Below are 22637 nucleotides of genomic sequence, written 5' to 3'. Positions count from 1 at the left end.
GCATATGTACTTATAACATGAAAATATTCATCACAAATATAATCAAAGATTGCACATGTAACCAAGTGAATGTCTTCCCCAATTAACACATGTTATTTTGTCCATGAGTCTATTCCTTACTTATCTATGTCTAGCATCATAAGAAATCTCAAATCATGTAATTAGAACAAAATAAGCATAGTTAAAGTAACAATCACAACCAAAAATTGAGTAAACTAATAAAATTTCAATGCATATGATCCTTTATAAACCCTAGACAATTAATTAGCCACTCATAATGAACAATATATCCCCAAAATCATCCAAGAGTTGTTGCATAATTGAGATCCTAAATAATCAAAGAAAAATAGAATTTAAAAGATAAAACCGATTTTCTTTCATGTCGCCTTCACTCGTCCTTGATGAAACACCACTCTTTGTTGAACCTTTTTCCTCCAAAACCTTGCTTTTGGTCCCTCTAGGCTGCTGCAAAAGTTAGGAATGAGTGAACGGTTGGAACAAAAAGCTCAAAAGAAGAAAGAAGGAAGCTAAATGGTCTCCTAGAAAGAAAATATGTCCTCTCTCCCAAAAGTTGCACTTTTCTCCTCTTCTTCTTCTTTTTCTTTAGGGTTTCTTATATCCAACCCCCTCTCTAATGTGTTTTCCACGTTCCTAAATAGATGGTTCTTCTAAGAATTCCTAAACCAACTTGGAAGTAGATTCCCAAACTAATAGGTCTCCTTTCATAGTAGGGCTGTGATTAGCGATCAATTTTGTAAAATTTTTATTATAATTTCACCCTTATTTTGATCTTAAAATGGTTTAAATTGAATATTATTATGTATTTTGTGATTGTGTGCAAGTTTGAAAATATTAATATAAAAATATATATAAAATATAAAAAATATACATATAATATAATATATATAATATATGGATTCCAAGCCCAAGCTCAAGCCCAACACAAGGAAGGCCCAAGCCCAACACAATGAGGGCCCAAGCCCAACACAATGAAGGCCCAAGCCCAAGCTCAAGCCCAACACAAGGAAGGCCCAAGCCCAAAGACATGAAAAGCCCAAGTCCCACAAATTGATGACATCATCGCTTACATCATGGGTTGGAATGACATCATCGCTTACATCATGGATTGGGATGACATCATCGCTTACATCATGGGTTGGAATGACATCATCGCTTACATCATGTATTAGATATTTTATTTATCTTTGTATTTTTAAATTAGTTATTTTGTTTTTCTTTAGATATTTTGTATTATTAAATTATATAATTAAATGGTCTCCATTTCATCCTAAAGCCTATATATAGAGCACTTAGGGTTCATTTGTAAGATTTGGATTTTCTTATAATGAAAGTATAGTTGTGATCTTTAGATTTCTCTCTTAAATTTTCAACTTTAGTTTCTATATAGTTTTGTTCTTAGAATTTCTCTCTTAAATCTTTAACCTTTGTTTCTATATAGTTGTATTATGTTATTCATATTGTCTTTTTATTATATACCGCCTATATGATCAGTTAAAAAATAGTCTTTCAATTATTGTCTTTCAATTATATACCGCCTATATGGTCGGTTAAAATAGTCTTTCAATTATTGTCTTTCAAGTATATACCGCCTATATGGTCGGTTAAAAAATGGTCTTTTAAATACTGTCTTTTAATTCCCGTCATTTAAATTCCTACCAATTTATTTTAAAATGAAGATGAGTAGCTAAATCCATTCTTGGGTTAAGGCAAGGACAGTGTCCAACGCCAATGATTCCCAAAGAAAGCTGCACTTAAAATATATAATATTAATCTGATTCAATTTGAGCAGTGTGCGTATAGTGTATCTTTGAGTTTGGATTGGAGCATAAGCCTAACATAGAATTTTCATGCCACGTATGGAGATTGCTAGACCTGGAAATATTTTCATACCCAAACCCAAATGATTAATCTGTATCTATAAAATCTGTTTGTGGAATATAATTCAATTTATGGTAATTACTTAACCTAGAATTTTCATGCCACGTATGGAGATTGCTTAAACAAGAATTATCATTATCTTGAACTAAAATTACTAACAGATCTACAAAACTTAAATTAGATGAATATTACTGATCTTTTCTATTAAATCGGGAATTAATTGGTTTTGGCACTGAAATTGTCTTGACCCAAGCTACTTAAATTCAGTATTAGTTTAGCTTTAATTATTGTCTTTAGATCATCTTAATTACCTCTTAAAATCAAATATTTTGTGATCTTTATTTTCATCCATAAATAATCTCCCTGTGAATCGACTCAGACTCACCGAAATATAAATTTAAAGTTATACTACACGCACACTCGCACATTGGCGAGTATAATCGCCCTACACCTGCTTTAATAAGAGGATTGACGTCGAATGAATTTGGTTGTAGTTTTGATAAATAAATGTGCAGGGTAGTGTAGCAGTCAGGCTGCCCATGTCCAGTAAATTTGCATGCGTTTTGTACTGCCTTCCCGTTAGAACTAGGCTTTGTTGGCTTCATGAAAGTTGTAGATAATTGTCTTATCTTTCTAACTCATATAAGAATACCCAAATCCAATATTTGTGGAGGAAGTTATAGCTCAAAAACTGAGCAGAGGTCCGGACTGAAATTTCAGTCCTTGTGCATGTAGGATTCCAATTCGACCCCAACTTCTTTTTCCATGTTAATTAAGAACTTTGACTTCCAATTAGCCTCTCATTTCCTCTTCCAACTATACCACATAATAAGATAAATATTAGTGCAATACTAACTAAAATATAAATTAATTAACACACTAATTATCTAAAATTCACAAAATTAGGCATTTAATTTGTGAACAAATTTTAGCTCATCAAATTCCCTCAAACTTAGCCTTTGATCGTCCTCGAGCAAAGAATGAATATAATCAAGCAATGAACTTCCAATTGGTCATGCCTAATCTCCTCAATCAATCAACATCCAAGATTCAAGTGATTCCATACATATATAATCCAAATAACAATCAAGCACAAATCAAGCAAAATCCAAATTCTCATGCCAATAAACTCCAATCATGAAAAATGAGTGTATGAATAATGCCAAGTCAAGCTTCATGCATGCTTATTAAGTTGAGTTTATGCAAATCAATGAGTGTTTGATAGATCTTTGAATGAATAATGTAAATGGACATTCCATAGGCATGTTTGTCACATCCTTCTCCACTAATGTAGATAATCAATCATGCATAGATCATTAGGACTTTTACTAGCTTGTAATGTAAGGCTATGGGTATTGGTTACAAAGAAAGGATAAAGATAATGAAAACAAGAGAACTTAACACAAGAAATATTAACATGGTCTTGTATGCAAAACTTTGCCATCTCAAACAAATTTAGAGCTCATTCTTCACTTTTGCACAACAACCTCTTCTTTTGGAATGGGGATCGTACACAAACATATGCTTTCTTTCTGATTTTTCATTATTTTCTTTTTTCTCAGATTTTTCTTTTCATCATTTTCTTTTAGATTGAATACCCCCAAACTTATCTTCTTACATCAACATTAGGGTTGCCTTCAATGTTCACTTGAACTCCACCAAATAAACATGAAGCATTGTAATTGAATACTAAAATACAAGATAACATGTTAAGTGCTCAAGTAGAGTGTATTCATGGTTTTACAAGATTAAGGTTTCAGGTTTAATGTGGCTAACAAAGAAATTTTGAATGGGGGTTTCACATATATGCATAGCATGTACCATTCTATATAAAGCACAAAAGGGGTAAACTAGAGATGAATGTAATTAGGGTGGCTTAAAAGGCTAAAACGATCCAAAGAAGGCCTAAATCTTCTTTAAGCAAGACTATCATCATCTAGGATTTTGCCTCAAAGAATGTTCAGACAAATCTTAGAATTTCATAAGATCTTGAGTTTTCACTAACTCACATAAATCTTCACTAACAAACACACAATCAACAAGTACTTGGCATGGAATGAATAAATTTATGCATAATTCATAATAAAGAATAAATTGAAACAAGAATAAGTCTAGTTACATGATTCACATTTATTCAGAATTTAAATTATATATTGCAGTAATCAAGATCATCTTAGATAGTAAACAATCAACAAAGTTAAACAATCTCAATTAAAAGCTCACTCATGACTTTACTCATCAACACTCCAACGATTCTCTAAACTAAACTTGCGAAAATTGAAAAAATTCAACCCAAAAAGGGAATATTTTGAAAAATTTTGCTCTTTCCCTTCCTCAAACTTAAATCAGACATTATCATCAATGTTCAAATAAAATAAAAGAGAAAAGGAAGAAAATACTCCCTAGATTGTGAACTCGAAGCATGCGGCTCAAAATCAGTCTTGAATTTGATCCACAACCACCATCCATGAAACCTACAGACACCAAAGAACACAAGAAACAAAGTAGCATTGGAAAAGAAAGAAATAGCTAGTACTAATATGGCTAATTGCCACTTATTAAGCTAAGAAATAAGGAAATCATGAAACTAAAAAGTTAAGGAAAATGAGAGTGATAGTTCTAATTTTAAGTCCTTAGCTTAACTTGAACACCTTAATTGGGGAGTGGAAAGTGTGATTGTGGACACTTGACAATCAATAGGTCCACCAAAATAATGCTTCAACCACTGTCCATTAACCTTGAAAGTCATATTAGTACCCAAATCTCAAAGTTCCACTGCTCTGTAAAGAGAAACATTAATAACCTTAAATGGACTTGACCATCTAGACTTCAATTTACCAAGAAACAGCTTTAACCTAGAATTGTACAATAAAACCAATTGGCCAAGTTCAAATTTCCTATTTAAGATCTTTTTGTCATGTTGCATCTTAGTTTTTTCTTTGTACAATTTGGCATTCTCATAAGTATCTAACATGAATTCATCCATCTCATTTAATTGCAGAAGCCTTTTCTCACTTGTAGCTTGCATATCAAAATTTAAATGCTTGATAGCCCAATATGCATGATGTTCAAGCTCAACAAGCAAATGACATGCTTTACCAAATACTAGTCTATAAGGAGACATTCCAATGGGAGTTTTCAATGCAGTTTTATATGCCCACAATGCATCATCAAGCTTTGGAGACCAATCTTTCCTAGATCCGTTCACTATCTTTTCCAAGATTCTTTTAATCTCCCTATTAGAAATTTATACATGTCCACTAGTTTGGAGATGATAAGCAATGGCAACTTTATGTGTAACCCCATATTTAGCAAGCAAAGCATCAAACTGTTTGTTACAAAAGTGTGAACCTTCATCACTGATGATTAACCTAGGAGTGCCAAACCTAGTAAAAATGTGTTTTCTCATAAATCTAGTCACCACTCTAGCATCATTCTTAGGCAATGCCATTACTTTTATCCATTTGGAAACATAGTCCTAACAACCAAGATGTATTTATTATCAAATGAAGAAACAAATGGTCCCATGAAATCTATACCCCAAACATCAAATGGTTTAATTTCAAGCTAAGTGGCATCTCATGTCTGCTAGATATGTTATCTACTCTCTGACATCTATCACAATTTTTAACAAAGTTAAAGGCATCATTAAAAAGAGTAGGCCAATAAAATCCTGACTATAAGAATTTTGCAGTAGTCTTATTCCTTAAAAAGTGACCACCATAATCGAAGGCATGATAATGCATCAAAATATCATTATATTCTTCACTAGGCACACATCTCCTAAGCATTTGATCATTACAAATTTTAAACAAGTAAGGTTCATCCCAAATATAATACTTAACATAGAGTAAGAATTTCTTCTTTTGATAAGCATTCAAATCAGGGGGAATGACTTTACTTACAATAAAGTTAACAAACTAAACATACCAAGCAATTGAAGAAGTCTGAATAGCAAGTAATTTTTCATCAGGAAACTCCTCTTTAATGACATCACGTGCTTGCGCATTGCTAACATGCTTCTCCAATCTACTTAGGTGGTCATCTACAAGATTCTCATCACCCTTTTTATCTTTGATTTCCAAGTCGAGTTCCTGCAACAACAACACCCACCTAATAAGTCTTGGCTTGACATCCTATTTAGAAAGAAGATACTTGATTGCAGAATGATCAGTAAAAACAACAAGTTTAGAACCAATCAAGTATGATCTAAATTTATCAAAGACAAAAACAATGGCTAGTAACTCTTTCTCAATAGTAGCATAATTCAATTGAGCATCATTAAGTGTTTTGCTAGCATAATAGATGGTATGAAACATTACACCTATGGCATTATCACTAGCATCACACATCAATTGAAAAGGTAAGTTCCAATTAGGAGTAGCAATAATAGGTGCAAAAGTTAATTTTGTTAGAACAGTAGGTGCTATGGCACACACCAAGAGGGGGGGTGAATTGGTATAATTAAAAGCTTGGTAGAAACTTGAAAACTTTTTGACCCAATTGAGGTTTTAGTGACTTAAAACATAGAACATATGAGATGATAAATGTAAAGCAAGAAGAATAAAAGACACAAAGGATTTATAGTGGTTCGGCTTAAACCAAGCCTAATCCACTACCTTAGCTCCCACTAAGGATTTTAAAACAATTCACTAAAACCTCCTACTTACACAAGTAAGCCCTCTAGCTACACAAGCTAGGAAATACAACCTCCCAATTTAATGGGCCCTCTAGCTACTGCTAGGAAAAATACAACCTCCCAATTTAATGGGCCCTGTAGCTATTGCTAGGAAAAATACAAACAATTGAATAGAGAATCTAAGAGTACAACTCTTAGTTACAATGATCTCTCAAAAATGATACAAGGCTTGAAGTAAATAATTACAAGTGAAGATCGAAGCCTTGAAGAGAGAAAATTAAAGCACAGACGATTTTAAATACAAATGAGAATAACAGTAAGCTCAAATAATTTCATTCCCGTCCATTAGCCTTCTCTTGATCATCTATGACATGTATATATAAGTGTCCCACAAAGTTGAAGAGAAATATAGTCGTTTGGAGTCGTTGGGATTTGAAAAAATAGTCGTTGGAGCTTTCTGCAAAAAGAAATAGTCGACAGAAGAAATGCATAGTTGACTATTTTTACAAGTAAAGCAAGAAATAGTCGACAGACAAAACGAATAGTCGATTATTTTATAACACAAATTTTCAATAGTCGACAGACACATTCCAATAGTCGACAGATGCAAAAATGTGAAGAAAATTTTGAAACTTATGAACAAAAATAGTCGACAGACCAAAAGGCATAGTCGACTATCCTTACTCGATAGTCGACAGATGCTAAAATAGTCGACAGATGTCTTGAATAGTCGACAGATCAAACAGAATAGTCGACTATTTTCAGACATAGTCAACAGAATGAAAAACATAGTCGACTATCCTTTTAAAAAGATTGAAAATTTATCAAATCCTCATTTGATTCTTTTGAATCCTCATTTTGATTATTTTGAAAGCAAGTTGAGATTATCAAAAGTATATTTTGAAACAAATCTCCCTCAACAAGCCATACTCAATATTTCTTCTATAAGTTTTCATATCTTGCTTCAAAACTTATATACTAAAAATTCATTTTCTCATTCATATAATCCACATAGTAGAAATTGATTTTCATATAGTCATTTATCAAAACCATTCATTACCAAGAGATATTAGATATCAAAATACTAGGAGATAGTTTTCTAAAATGAACACACTTTCAAAAACATGTTCTAGTTGGTCTTTTGCCTTAGAATTATTTTGACCAACGATTTCAAGGAGATTCTTTTTAGATCTTAAAACTTGTTTATGCTAATCTCCAAATAATATAAAAGATCATAGATCATTTTAACAAAGCACTTTGAAATTGATTTTTGTTTCCAAACCATATGCTTTGATTGAGAAAAAAAATACATTTGAAATTTTTCATCATCAAAACTAAACACAAGAGTAAAATATCAAATTTTTCTTTAAGAACTAGAAAGGCATTCGTGCATGCATTATCAAAAACAAATGACACATCTTTTTCAAGCAAGTTGCACAAGGGTTTAGAGATCTTAGAAAATCTTTGATGAATCTCCTATAAAAACCTGTGTGGTCTAGAAAACTCCTAACTCCTTTAACAGATGTAGGTGGTGGTAACTTGACAATTGTGTTAATTTTGGCATGATTGGCTTCAATGCCTCTTGGAGAAATTTTATAGCTAAGTACCACACCCTTTCTAAACATAAAGTGACATTTTCCCCAGTTTAGCACAAAGTTAGTGTTTTCACATCTCTGCAAAACAAGTTTTAAGTTAGCCAAGCATAAATCAAATGAGTCACCAAACACTGAAAAATCATCCATAAACACCTCAATGAACTTTTCAATTGTGTCAGAAAATATGGACATATCATGCATCGTTGGAAAGTAGCAGGTGCATTACATAAACCAAATAACATTCCTCTAAAGGCAAAAGTCCCTTAAGGGCAAGTAAAATTGGTATTTTCTTGGTCCTCGGGGGCAATAGCAATCTAATTATAACCAGAATAACCATCTATAAAACTCATGATTGACTAATCTATCCAACATTTGATCAATAAAAGGTAAAGGAAAGTGATCTTTCCTTGTGGCCTTATTAAGTTTCCTATAATCCATGCAAATCCTCCAACTGGTTACAGTCCTAGTGGGAATTAATTCATTATTCTCATTTTGCACTATAGTCATCCCACCCTTCTTAGAAACACATTGAACAGGACTAACCCATGAACTATCAAAAATAGGATAAATTATTCCATTGTCTAACCATTTAATTATCTCATTCTTTATCACTTCTTTCATGATAGGGTTTAGTCTTCTTTGTGAATCAACAGTTAGTTTACTATTTTCCTCCAAATTAATCTTATGCATACAAATTGAACGGCTAATTCTTTTAATATCAGATAAAGTACAACCTATAGCCTTCCTATGCTCTCTAAGGATTGTAAGCAATTTCTCTACTTGTTCCTCATTCAAATCAGTAGATATAATCACAAGAAATGTAGAAGATTCACCTAAATAGACATACTTGAAATGAGAAGGCAAAGGTTTCAATTCTAAAGTAAGAATAGCTTCATTTACATTCATACATTGCTCATGGGAGAAAGTAGAAAAATATGAATTTTTACATGGCAAAGGATTAATTTTTGTCTTCTTGGTAAGGATTTTTGGTGTAGCATCAAGGAACCAACAGCACTCCTTGATTTCATCATCAAAACCCTCCAAATTTGTCAAGGCAACTTGGAGTGAATCATCTTCTTTAGGAATGGGGAAGCAAGCATCAAAGTGTCCAAAGCATCCAACCTAAAACCATGATTAACATCGTTAGGAAATTTCATAGTTTTAAAGACATTAAATGTGATTTCTTGGTCTTGAACTCTCATGGTAAGTTCTCCTTTATGAACATCAATCAAAGTTCTACATGTAGCTAAGAAGGGTCTTCCAAGGATAATGGGAATATTCTTGTCTTCCTCCATATCTAGAAAAATAAAATTAACAATTTTTCAACTTTAACCAAAACATCCTCAATGACTGCGTATGGATACTTAATTGACCTATCAGCTAGTTGCAAGGATACAATTGTAGGTTTGGCCTCTCCTAATCCTAATCTCTTAAAAATAAAAAAAGCATCAAATTGATACTAGCTCGTAAGTCACACAAAGCTCAACCTAAATATTGATTACTAATAGTATAAGGGATCACAAAACTCCGTGGGTCCATGAGATTTGGGGGGGAGTTTGTTTTGAATAATAGCACTACATTACTCAGTTAAAGAAACCATCTCGTAGTCTTCAAGCTGCCTCTTCCTTGAGAGTATGTCCTTCGTGAACTTAGCGTAACTCAGCATCTGCTCTAATGCATCTATGAAAGGAATATTAATGTTCAATTTTTTAAACAACTTAAGAAATTTAGAAAAATGTTGCTCTTGTTTTTGTTTTTGTAAGCGTTAAGGAAATGGAGGAGGTGTGTATCCAAATTTGGGGTCATATTTGGTTGAATATCTCTCATCTTTCTTCTTCCTTTGCCTCCTAGAATTTGCTCCATATGTATTGGATTTAACCTTATTTTGATCAAATAAAGTCACTCCCTGCTCATTCAACTCATCATCCATATCCACAAATTGCTTAAAATCTAACTAGCCTTACATGAGCTACTGACTTGTTTCCTTGGGATCCGGCTACTAAGCATATAAGCTGGTCAACTTGTGAGCTTGGTGGCTTGAAATTGCTTTGCACTGTTCTTTGCCTTCTCACTTCAGGTTTTGCTCAATGTTGCTCGGTAAGGCACCTTGTGGTTGAAAATTCATGAAATTTGTCAATTACCCCAATTTGTTCTCTATATTTTTAATTGTAGTTCCTTGACTCTAAATTTGTGCAGATTGATTCTAAAAAAGATTTACAGTCTATTCCATGAACTTATTCAAAGACTCCTGAACTGATTTAACTTTGTCTTGCAGTAGATTGTTATGGAATCCTAAAGGACTATTATTTGGCCTGTGAGTAGGTTGTTAGGCGTTCTAATTGTTGCTCTATAAGAAATTTGGATGATTTCTCCAACCTGGACTATAGAAATTTGAGTTGAGATTATTTTGCTACCTGTTATAATTGCCAACATACTATGAAGACTCAGTGTTTAATCCACACCTCTCCTTGACATGATTTCCTCCACATAAATCACATGATGCCACAGTTTCTTGAGACACCTAAATTCCACTTTGAGCTAACTGCTTAGTCAAAGCATACACATGAGCAGTCAAGGTATATATTGCATCAATTTCAAGACACCTGCAATCCTTCTTTGAGGAGTCCTATAAGGATTCCACTGATAATTGTTTGTAGCCATGTCTTCAAGTAAGGTGTAGGCATCATCAAATGACTTATATCCATGATTGGTCTGCCTACAATAGCATCTAAGATTGTTCGTGTGTGTCCCATTAACCCATTATAAAATGTTTATACCTACAACCACTCGAGAATATCATGATGTGGACATTTTTGCAGTAGCTCGTTGTACCTCTCCCATGCTTCATACAAAGTGTCTTAATCTTGTTGCATGAATGAGTTAGTGTCATTCCTCATCTTTGTAGGTGGGAAAAATTTTGCCAAAATTTTTTGTGCCAAATCAGTCCAAGTAGTGATGGATCCATACGACAACGAACTCAACCAACTCTTAGCCTTATCTCGAAGAGAGAAAGAAAAGAGCCTCAATCTCACTACATCATAGGACACTCCATTGAACTTGAAAGTGTCGCATATCTTTAGAAAAATAATGAAATGTTGATTGGGATCATCATTTGGTAAACCTCCAAATTGAATAGATGTCTGAATCATCTGAATTATAGATGGTTTGATCTCAAAATTAGTTGCTAGCACCGTTGGCCTTTGAATGCTCGAGCTAATCCCATCCACTTTAGGCATAGCGTATTCTCTCAATTTTTTCTATTCTTCTTGCTGAGCCATTGGTTCCTTTTTATATTCACTTGATGATTCGACTTGATCTGAGTTGCTAGACTCACCTCAACTTACTTTTCTCAAACGGGAAATAATTCACTCAATTTCCAAGTCAAGTGGAATAGGATCGATGCCCTTGGATCTTGTATTCATGCACTAACTTACTTCCTCACACAAGTGAAACAAAATAAAAATAAGGTCCAAATTATAATTAATTGCAATTGGTATTAATATTAAAAAGAATAGCAAACACAATCTTTGGCAACGACACCAAAAAATTGTTTGTGATTTTATGTAACCCACGAATAACACGCAAGTATATGTAGACAAGACAAGTAAAATGATGAGTAATGATCGTTCTCATGAAAATTGGTAACTAAACCTTTTAATTACTAAAATTAGTCACAATTAACTATATTGGACAATCAATCACTCAGAGAAATTAAACCCTAAATTGTCTAACTAGAAAAAAAAATTAAACAACTAACAATCACTTAAATTCTAAAGAATTAAAATTCAATTGATTAAAATCTAGGGTTTTCTAAATTCACCTAGTAAATCCACTTTATCGAATTACTTCAATCTTGGTTGATTAGGTTAAGAACTATGTGAATTAAACACTCTAATTTATTTATTAGCTTATGTCTAGGTCTAACAAGTTTATTCAATTAACCTAACTTACTATATGTCTATGTGAATTAAAATTAGAAAATACATCAAGCATATCTACTCATAACATGAAAATATTCATCACAAATATAATCAAAGATTGCACATGTAATTAAGTGAATGTCTTCTCCAATTAATATATGTTATTTTTTCCAAGAGTCTATTCCTTACTTATCTATGTTTAGCATCATAAGAAATCTCAAATCATGTAATTGGTAATCAAGTAATTACAAGTATGAAGTTTAGAACAAAATAAGCATAGTTGAAGTAACAATCACAACTAAAAATTGAGTAAACTAAGTTTCAATGCATAGGATCCTTTAAAAACCATAGACAATTAATTAGCCACTCATAATGAATAATATATCCCCAAAATCATCCTAAATAATCAAAGAAAAATAGAATTTAAAAGATAAAATTGATTTTCTTTAATGTCACCTTGAGTCCTCCTTGATGAAACACCACTCTTTGTTGAACCTCGCCTCCAAAACCTTGTTTTTGGTCCCTCTAGGTTGCTGCAAAATTTAGGAATGAGTGGACAAGTGACTGGAACTAAAAGCTTAAAAGAAGAAGGAAGAAAGCAAAACGGTCTCCCCGAAAGAAAATCTATCATCTCTCCCAAAAGGTGCACTTTTCTCCTCTTTTTCTTTTTCTTTAGGGTTTCGTGATGTCCAATCCCATCTCTAATGTGTTGTCCACATCCCTAAATAAATGGCTTCTCTAAGAAGTCCTAAACCAACTTTGAAGTAGATTCCCAAACTAATAGGTCTCTTTTCACAGCAGGACTGCCCACGTCCAGCAACTTTGCATGCATTTTATACTACCTTACCATCAGAACTAGGCTTCATGGACTTCATGATAGTTGTAGATAATTGTCTTAGCTTTCTAATGCATATAAGAACACCCAAATCTGATATCTGTGGGGGAAGTTATAGTCCGAAAATTGAGTAGAGGTCCAAATTGAAATTTCATTTCTTGTGCATGTAGAATTCCAATTCAACCCAAACTTATTTTTTTCCATGTTAATTAAGAACTTTGACTTTCAATTAGCCTCTTAATTCCTCTTCCAACTATATCACATAATAAGATAAATATTAGTGCAATATTAACTTAAAAATAAATTAATTAACACACTAATTTTCTAAAATTCACAAAATTGAACATTTAATTTGTGGAAAAATTTCAGCTCATCACTAGCTATGGCAAAAATGAACAGAAGAAAAGTTATCACCTTACTTAACCTGCAAAAGAAGCAGAACCAAAGCCATTATTTGTTGGCCAATTTAGTTTCCTTATAGCAATTCCACTTTGGAGTGCAAAAACAGAAAAAGAAAAAGATTTCCAAAGTAGTTTTACCAAAACAGTGCATGTTAAGCAGTCATATCATACATCTGGTGAAGAACGAGCAGCATTCTAAGGATGGATGATCTCATTTAGTTAAATACCAATTTTAAGAAAGAGAATGAACATTTAATCACATATAAAAATGACTTATGAACTGCCAGAGACATTTTTCTTTTGAGGCAAAAGAATTGCCTTCCCACTCAAATATAAACTCATCATTCTTGACTTTCATATTAAAAAAATAGAGAAGTGAGGACGACAAGAAGCAGAGGCAGATCCAGCATTCTAGGGTGAGGTGGGCTGAAAAAAAATTAAGGTGTGCTGGATTGAAATTGGGCTGGACTATTATTAAAAAATTAAAATTTTTATTTTCAAAATTTAAATTTTATTATGGGCTGCCTTGTATTGAAATTCAGGACAGTTCATAAATAAATTCGCCTCTATAAGAAGTAAAACCTAAAAATCAAATAATGGGTTTTAAAAGACAAAAAGCAAGTTATTTTCTAGAAAGAGAAAAACAGAAGTGTAACAGAAGAGATTAGATTGTGGAGGGTGAAGGAAATCTAATGTGGAATGAGATTTTATACTAGCCCAAGTAGTGCTATGAGGGAGTGATTCAAGGAGAGATTGGGAGGGGTAATTCTCAAAGTTATTCAATAAATATGGAGAAACAAATATTATATTTTACTTTAGAGGAGTAATTCTCCAAGGTGTTTTTCCAAAAGATTCTCAAGGATGTTAGTTTAGAATTAAAGTAAGATGGTCAAAAATAGAAAAGTGCAGGGCTTTTTATGGCTATAGAGTTACCAATATGCTGCTCCAAGACTCCACACAGCAAGCCCTTTGTTGACCCTTGATTAATTATCCTTAATTAAGCCCTTTGTTAATCTCTTGGTTAAGAGTAGGCTTGCAAATGAATGCGTGTCTATTGTTGATTATGGCAGACAGGGAAGAACCAGTCTCCGGGAGAGTGAGTGGCAGCAGGGCAGTCCAACAAGAGTCGATTTTTGACTGAGGGGCTGAAAATAAGAGAAAAACAGCTCCTGGAGGGAGGTTTTGTACAACAAGGGTAAAGGGTACCTCTTACTTGATCTAAGAAACAACTCGACACCTCCAACAATGGGAAGGCACACTCGAGTTGGGGACAGACAGGGCACCGCACAACCTCTCCAGTATACTATTAACGTGGAATTGACTAGTGAAACTCTTTACTTGGGGCCATGCATCCTCTAGGCTACACAAGAATATAACATGATTTTGACTTTGATAACACTTGGTAACATTACAAACATTCACCGAAAAATCCTAATCAAAATTCTCTTTTAAGCTAGTCGTATGAACTGGGTCGTAATTGCCAAGAAATCGAGAACTAGTTACCGACTAACATCATCGTAATTATAAGCAATTCGTAAGCTGGGAGAAAACCTCCATTACCATTTATTAACACGCCAAAATAACAAGCGAACCCAAGTTCCCTTGGGAGCAGAGCAGTAAATCTAGGATAATCATAAGAAACATCAAGGAAAAACGTAGAAAAGTTGGCACCCAACTACAGCCATCTAGCAAGACGCTTGGGTTAGCAATACCTTAAAAATTTCTTGTAGACTGGATATATATATATATATATATATATATATGAACCAACCTCCTGGCAGCTGAATACTAATACACAATTAGCTCCTGATAGATGTTTGCACCTGAATGCTTTAACACGCCAATAATGCTTAACAGAGAAGTACCTGCATTAACAAGCCAAGAGAAGCCATAAAGGTTACAACCAGGCCTTAACCATATCAAAGATTAAATAATTTCACCAGCTGCATATGCACCAAAATAACAACCGAACCCAAGTTCCTTTGGGAGCAGAGCAGCAAATCTAGGATAATCATAAGAAACATAAAGGAAAAACGTATAACAGTTAGCCACCCAACTACAGCCATCTAGCAAGACGCTTAGGTTAGCAATACCATAAACATAATTAACTCCTGATAGATGTTTGCATCCTGAATGCTTCAACAGACTAACAATCAAAGCCCGTGAATTCCCTGTTTTTCAAGTTCTGAACTAGTAGAACATTCTAGGGAAATCCGATTCCAACTCAAAACCGAGGAAATCGTCCCCGAATGAATGTAAACCACCACCTAGCCCAAAACATACAATACAGCCAGGATTCCATCAAATCTACCTCCCAACTTCTACTTTTAATCTAAAAAGTCGGGCTTATTTTTCGCCCTGTATCATGAAAAAGTCAACAATCATCCAACTTACTCCAAATTTAGAACACCACCACTCATAATTTTAAAACGATAACCCGACGCATTAATTCATAACAAGATAACCCTTCAACTGTTCAGATCAAACACAAATCTTCTTAAAAGAGCATTTTATTGGCATTTTATTATTACAGGTACGTGGGCCCGTTACCATCTCACAACCATTTTATGTTGCTCAGCTCCAGGCCATAGACAACACACTCAGAAACAGTAAAATAAAGACGCAGAACCAGCGTCCAGAAAGACCAACACCACCACACTGATAGCCGGCGAGCTACATACACTGCTGCCGGAGACAATACTCTGGGTAACCCCACACACACCACCACGACGAGACTGCCGCTTGGCTCAGAAACCACCACGGAGACGGAGGACAAGATGAAGGGTGGATTCCTTCTGAATGTTGTAGTCAGCTAGGGTCCTTCCATCCTCCAGCTGCTTCCCAGCAAATATGAGCCTTTGCTGATCCGGTGGAATCCCCTCCTTGTCCTGAATTTTAGCTTTGACATTATCGATCGTGTCTGAGCTCTCCACCTCCAATGTGATGGTTTTCCCCGTCAATGTCTTCACGAAAATTTGCATCCCACCCCGCAGGCGAAGCACCAAATGCAGGGTTGACTCCTTCTGAATGTTATAGTCGGCCAGGGTTCGGCCGTCCTCCAATTGCTTCCCAGCAAATATCAACCTCTGCTGGTCGGGCGGAATGCCCTCCTTGTCTTGGATTTTCGCCTTCACGTTGTCAATGGTGTCAGAGCTCTCGACCTCAAGGGTGATGGTCTTGCCAGTCAACGTCTTAACGAAGATCTGCATACCACCCCTCAGACGGAGGACCAAGTGCAGGGTGGACTCCTTCTGGATGTTGTAGTCGGCTAGGGTGCGGCCATCCTCAAGCTGCTTCCCTGCAAAGATCAACCTCTGCTGATCCGGCGGGATACCTTCCTTGTCCTGAATTTTGGCTTTAACATTATCGATGGTATCGGAGCTCTCCACTTCGAGGGTGATGGTCTTGCCGGTCAATGTTTTCACAAAAATCTGCATGCCACCCCTGAGTCGGAGAACCAGATGGAGGGTCGATTCTTTCTGGATGTTGTAGTCTGCTAGGGTACGGCCGTCCTCGAGTTGCTTTCCGGCGAAGATCAGTCTCTGCTGGTCCGGTGGGATACCTTCCTTGTCCTGGATCTTGGCCTTCACGTTATCGATGGTGTCGGAGCTCTCGACCTCGAGGGTGATGGTCTTGCCAGTGAGGGTTTTCACGAAAATCTGCATGCCACCCCTGAGTCGGAGAACAAGATGAAGGGTCGATTCTTTTTGAATATTGTAGTCGGCAAGGGTACGGCCATCCTCAAGTTGCTTTCCAGCGAAGATAAGCCTCTGCTGGTCCGGTGGAATTCCCTCCTTGTCCTGGATCTTGGCCTTGACGTTGTCTATGGTGTCGGAGCTCTCCACCTCTAGGGTGATGGTTTTGCCCGTCAAAGTCTTGACGAAGATCTGCATACCACCCCTGAGTCGGAGAACAAGGTGAAGGGTTGATTCCTTCTGGATGTTGTAGTCGGCAAGGGTACGACCGTCCTCAAGTTGCTTTCCGGCAAAGATGAGCCTCTGCTGGTCGGGGGGGATTCCCTCCTTATCCTGTATCTTAGCCTTGACGTTGTCTATGGTGTCGGAGCTCTCCACCTCGAGGGTGATAGTCTTGCCGGTGAGGGTTTTCACGAAGATTTGCATCTGTCAAATAAATAAACATTACAAATCAGAAACTAAACAGGGATCATGGATCGCGATCCAAGAAATCGTTCTTCTACAGATCTTGGACCACAAATGATCCATATACAGAAAATAAACAAATAAATCTAAAACGAAAGGTCCAACGACCAAGATCTAGAATAAAATCAAGATATTGGATCAAGGAGACGGAAAATCTAAAAATCAGACGGTCGATACGAACGATCAAGAAACCGATCTCAAACCAGACCTCAGTTTACCATTCGAAACAACTACAACAGACCAAAAATTAATTTCCAAGGCATCAAAGAAACGGTACTTGAGATCCAAAATCCAATCGGATAATTTCAACAGAAAATTGAAACATTACACGAAATCGTCAAATCAACGAAAATAAGATCTCCATAAAACAATAATTACGATCAAACATCATCACAAACTCACCTTTGATGAGGCAGAAACAATAGCTAGGGTTATGAGCAAGAAGAGGGGAATACGAATATAGAACGCGACTGGATAATAGGAGAAGCCTGTATTTAAAGGCTGAGAGGGGCGACGTGTTTTGACCGGAATGCCCTTCCAGTCTCCTCGAGAGTCCTCTGAAAGGGCTCAGAAGCCGCAAGTGACGTAACGCCTGACGTCAAATTCACAACTAATTCTTAAAATAAGGCGGTGGCCGTCTAGATTCTAGAACATACCAGGGTTGGATATCAAACTTGCCCTTAAGGCCATCCATCTCTAACGCATGGCCAGAATTCTCCTAAGCCAAAAAATAAAGAGGAAAGTACTTAAATTTAGCTCTAATTCAGCTCTGTACATGCCTGGTTATTCCTTAAAATTTAAAATTTGGCTGAGGTTAAAATGGACCTCTACGAGGAATTAAAATTTACTCTCTATTTCATTTTATATATTTTTTATATGTATTAAAATATTGAGTAAATTATATTTTATATATTTTACTATTATTTTTTTATATACGTGTATTTAATTATTTTATATATTTGATTATATATTTTGTGTATGTATATATTTAATTATTTTGTGTACTTGATTATTCATTTTATGTATTTAATTATTTTGTGTATTTAATTATTGATTATGTGTATTTAATAAATTTTGTGTATTACATAATTTTTTTTATATATTTTAATGTAATGTTTTGAAATTGATCCTAGAAATGAATGTCAAAGTTACTCAATTAGATTATTTAATGTTGTATTTAAAATAATTATTATTATATCACAAGGATAGTATTTATTTTTGTGATTTTTTACACAGTTTGACAAATTAAATTTTGAATTATTAAAATATTTTAAATACAGAATTAAGTCTAGAATTTTGTACGTATGCTATGCAATTCTTGCATATAACAGATTTTCGCATTAATTGCAAGTATAGAATATCGCCTTAATTTTTTTCCAGAAGTTCGCCATAATTTCGGCATAATTGCTGCTTATAACAGATTTTTATATACTACAATCAACTTGTAGAATTTTATTATGCAGATAATAGCATTCAACCAGAATAGTTTAGGATAAGGATTAAGGATCGAGTCTCGTCAGTATGAGAGCAATCTCTCAACATGAGGGGGGCTCCTTGTGCGCAGTGAGCACTGGTCTAGCCACTATGCCCAGCTGAGTCACCATGATTAATCCCTTCACATTTTGTTGGGCCGGGTGTGGGGGCGCCTGGGGTGAACGATTCACTTTTTGGGACAAAGACTGTAAACTAGAGTTTTTAAAACACTACATTTATTAGTAACAAACCATAATTCAATAATCAAAAAACCCTCCAATTACTACACTTAAAATGCTTGACAACATCAAACAAACTACACCCTACACTTAAGTGCTTCATTTCCTTCTTGGTTTTTTTTATAGTTGTTTTTTCTTTGCGATCATTTCCTTGTTCCTACTTGAAGGGGATGCTCCTACTTAGGACATAGGCTGTTGTGATGGGGTTAGGGCTATAGAACCCATGGTACCTTAAGAAAAACATAATAGATGTTAGCAGTTATGTTTATACATAAATTACATATTAGTGGTATTATATATGGAACCAAATGACATATACTCTTTTGACTAGCTCGAGGAGTGGCCCTTTGCTTCTTCTTTCTTATTTTTCTGTTGGGGTTAACTGAGCCCTTACATCCTCTAGCATTATGGCCTACTGCACCACAATTCCCACACTTGGGAGACTGTCATTTTTTACTGACTCGGTAAGGGTTGATTGGTTCATTTGCAACCTTCTTCCTAGCCTTCTTCGGTCTCCCAAGTCCATTATTGTACTTTGGTGCAATAAGTGGGTTTTGATTAGTTTTAGGTCTATCTTCCTCCCTTGGCATTAGGTCTATGTTATGGGCATAGGCTTTTCGAAATGTCTCCATAAAGTAACAAGGATGAACAAAATCTTCAGGAACCAATATCATCCTGTAGATGCAAGCCACTGCACGGGAACAAGGAATACCAGTAAGATCCCATTGCCTACAAGTACAAGTCTTTTGATTCAAGTCAACCAACTTCCTAGTTCTCCATGCATTCTCCACCTCGAACCTACCATTTCCACAGGGAACAGTAATCCATTCCAAGGCCTGCTTCTTTACCTTCTCTAGCTTAGTTTGTATTCGAGGGTAGATTGGGTCCCTGTAGTTAGTCTTCCCTTCCCTCTTTGTAATAAACTTGTTCATCAACATTCTTCTTATAGTCTCACACAATGCCAATTTTGGTTTATCCCGTGCCTCAAGTATAAAGGAATTGAAGGTTTCGACCAGCTTGTTTTGTAGCATATCTGACTTTGCCCTAGGATCGAATGCTTGCCTACTCCACATCCACGATTGTAACTAAATTCTTAACCAAGTTTCTGCATGACGGTCAAGATTCTTTATTCGGGTCGTATGAGACTCAAAATCATATATTGTTGATGCCCTTGCTGCATTCCATAGCTCATCTTTCAAACTTTTGCCTTTAAATTCCAACTTGAAATTGACATACAAATGGCAAATGCAAAACCCATGCTCACACCCATATTTCTTTAGAACAGACTACAATCCCTACAATAAAAGCAACATCATTAGATTACGAGAGTAACTAGTAATGAAAGATGTTCAAAATTTCTTATCTTTTGCTTGTTTGATATTATGACCCATTTTTTGTCAATGAATGTCCCAATATTCGCCAACAATAATTGCATAAACCATTGCCAACTATCCTCTTTTTTCAGCTTCAACAATAGCAAATGCTACGGGGTACATATTTTCATTACCATATTTTTCAATTGCGCATAATAGTTGGCCCCCAAACTAGCCTTTTAGAAAACACCCATCCACACACATGATTGGTCTGCATGCGACTAAGAAGTCCTACTTCCATATATGTAGGTAGACATACATTATCTGGAAGACATGCATGTCTGATTGCACCTACTCCCAGGATGGTATTTTCTTATTGCAGCACAATAGTCCCAAATTTTAGCAAATTATTCCAAATTAATACCCTCAATGTGAGTAATCACCTGCTTTTTCATTCGATATGCTTTGAATCTAAAGACCTCAACATTATGGTCTCTTTGCACTTGATTAGCAAAGGCAGTGGTTTTCTAATCTGGTTGGTCTCTTATGTTGTCTGTGTATTTCTTGGACATCCATGATGCAGTGACCCTAGAATTGTTTACCCACAGTTATGCACAGGATGATGGAAAGTCTTTATTTGAAAAACATCATTTCCTTTTCAGGTGAAGCATGTATCCTCCACCCACACTTGTTTGTGTATTCCACTGTAATCCAAGCCCTTTCATTGTATATGAATCTAAACTCAATGCCATTGTCAATACCATATTGCTTCAATGCTTTCCTATACACTTTGAAATCTACAAACTTCATTCGAACTTTGAGCTCAATTGGTCCCTGCATGTCAGTTTTCCCATTAAATTCTAGGAATCTAGATTGACACCTTTCCTTATCAGAGCCATCCATGCTTAGCAACTCATCACTATCTTTGTAATCCGAAGTAGTCGGCCTAGGTGTCTCAGCGGATGGCCTATGTGTATTTTCAGCATAAGTATCATCTTTAACAAATTTCTCAGAAAACAAATCAGCAACATCATCATCACTATTGTTGAAATCACATCCAACTAAATTCATTTGTGGCTTATCTAGTTCACTGTCACCCTCGTCCTGTACTACTTGAATCGGCACACCCATAAGTAACTCAAGTTGCTCAAGTCTCGTAAGACAGTTTACTGTGCTCAACATAAATCTTCACAGAGAGAGAGAGAGAAAGGCAGTCGTAAATTCCAGAGAGAGTGCATGCATGGGTGGGTTTAGGTTTCGCAAAAGAGAAAGAGAGAGAGGGAGAGAGAGAGAGAGGTGTTCACACATGTGTGTGTGGGTTTAGTCAAACATACTAGTAGGCAAGGAATAAGAACTGTGGCCGGCGATTATGAGGAGCAACGAGGTTGACGATCGTTAAGTGGAGAAGCATGGCCTGACACCACGAGGAGGAAAAGCGTGGCTAGCAACGAAGCTTAGTATCAACAAGGAAGCTAGGTAGGTTTGATTTGAGGTGAAATTAGGGATTTGGGGTTTGATTGAGGTTGATTTTGGGGGTTGATTTAGTAGCACACGAGAAGTAGTGCTACTCAATTAACAAAATTAAACTTTATTAACGGTTGGTTGCTAATTGCAACAAATAGAATGTGTAATGGGGTATTTGGGTACAATCAAACGTATAGGAGGTAAGTTGCACATAACCCTAAGTGTAAGGGATTTTTATATAATTTACCCTAAATTTTATATAAACTACTATATTTATATAAATAAACTACATATATGTTTATATATGTATATTTATAATAAGGAGAAAAGACTTTTTTAGTTCGTTCTATAGTTAACATTGCAACGGCTTATTAATCTAAGTCGATACCTCGACCTATTTGAGTCAGGGTATAAAAAGACATGTGGGAGCGGGTTAAACTTACCAAACCCTAGCAACCACCAATTGCATGTTGCTCTCTCCCTCTCATCCACCTCTACGTCTCCTCTTCTTTTTTGGCTAGTAGTGACTAGCCTTCAGCTCTCTTGAAAAGGCATAACTGGTTATCATCCATGGCAGAGTCTAACGATCCAAATTGCTTTTGGTCTTGTGACCATCGTACCCAAAAACCAAAACATTCCAACAATTATATCTCATTAGACTTGAAAAATAAGGGTATGTTCTCTTTGCTGTTTTCAGGC

At 35.5% G+C, this 22637-nt stretch overlaps 1 protein-coding gene and 1 non-coding gene across 2 annotated transcripts; one reads left to right on the top strand and one right to left on the bottom strand.

Annotated features, from left to right (window-relative positions):
* Window positions 1-10926: 10926 nt before the first annotated feature.
* On the top strand, window positions 10927-11033 carry LOC127800858 (small nucleolar RNA R71). Its single transcript, XR_008022884.1, has one exon. It is a non-coding gene; the product is annotated as a small nucleolar RNA R71 (small nucleolar RNA).
* A 4750-nt stretch (window positions 11034-15783) lies between these two features.
* On the bottom strand, window positions 15784-18019 carry LOC127800165 (polyubiquitin). The gene is made up of 2 exons (XM_052334620.1): window positions 17852-18019; window positions 15784-17410 (listed from the first exon to the last, which is right to left on the bottom strand). The coding sequence occupies exon 2, from the start codon at window positions 17408-17410 to the stop codon at window positions 16037-16039; it is 1374 nt and encodes a 457-aa protein (XP_052190580.1). The 5' UTR covers window positions 17852-18019; the 3' UTR covers window positions 15784-16036.
* Between the last annotated feature and the right edge of the window lie 4618 nt (window positions 18020-22637).

This window comes from Diospyros lotus, chromosome 4 (genome assembly GCF_014633365.1).
Source record: "Diospyros lotus cultivar Yz01 chromosome 4, ASM1463336v1, whole genome shotgun sequence".
Lineage (NCBI taxonomy): Eukaryota > Viridiplantae > Streptophyta > Magnoliopsida > Ericales > Ebenaceae > Diospyros > Diospyros lotus.
This window is presented reverse-complemented; position numbering and strand designations above follow the sequence as displayed.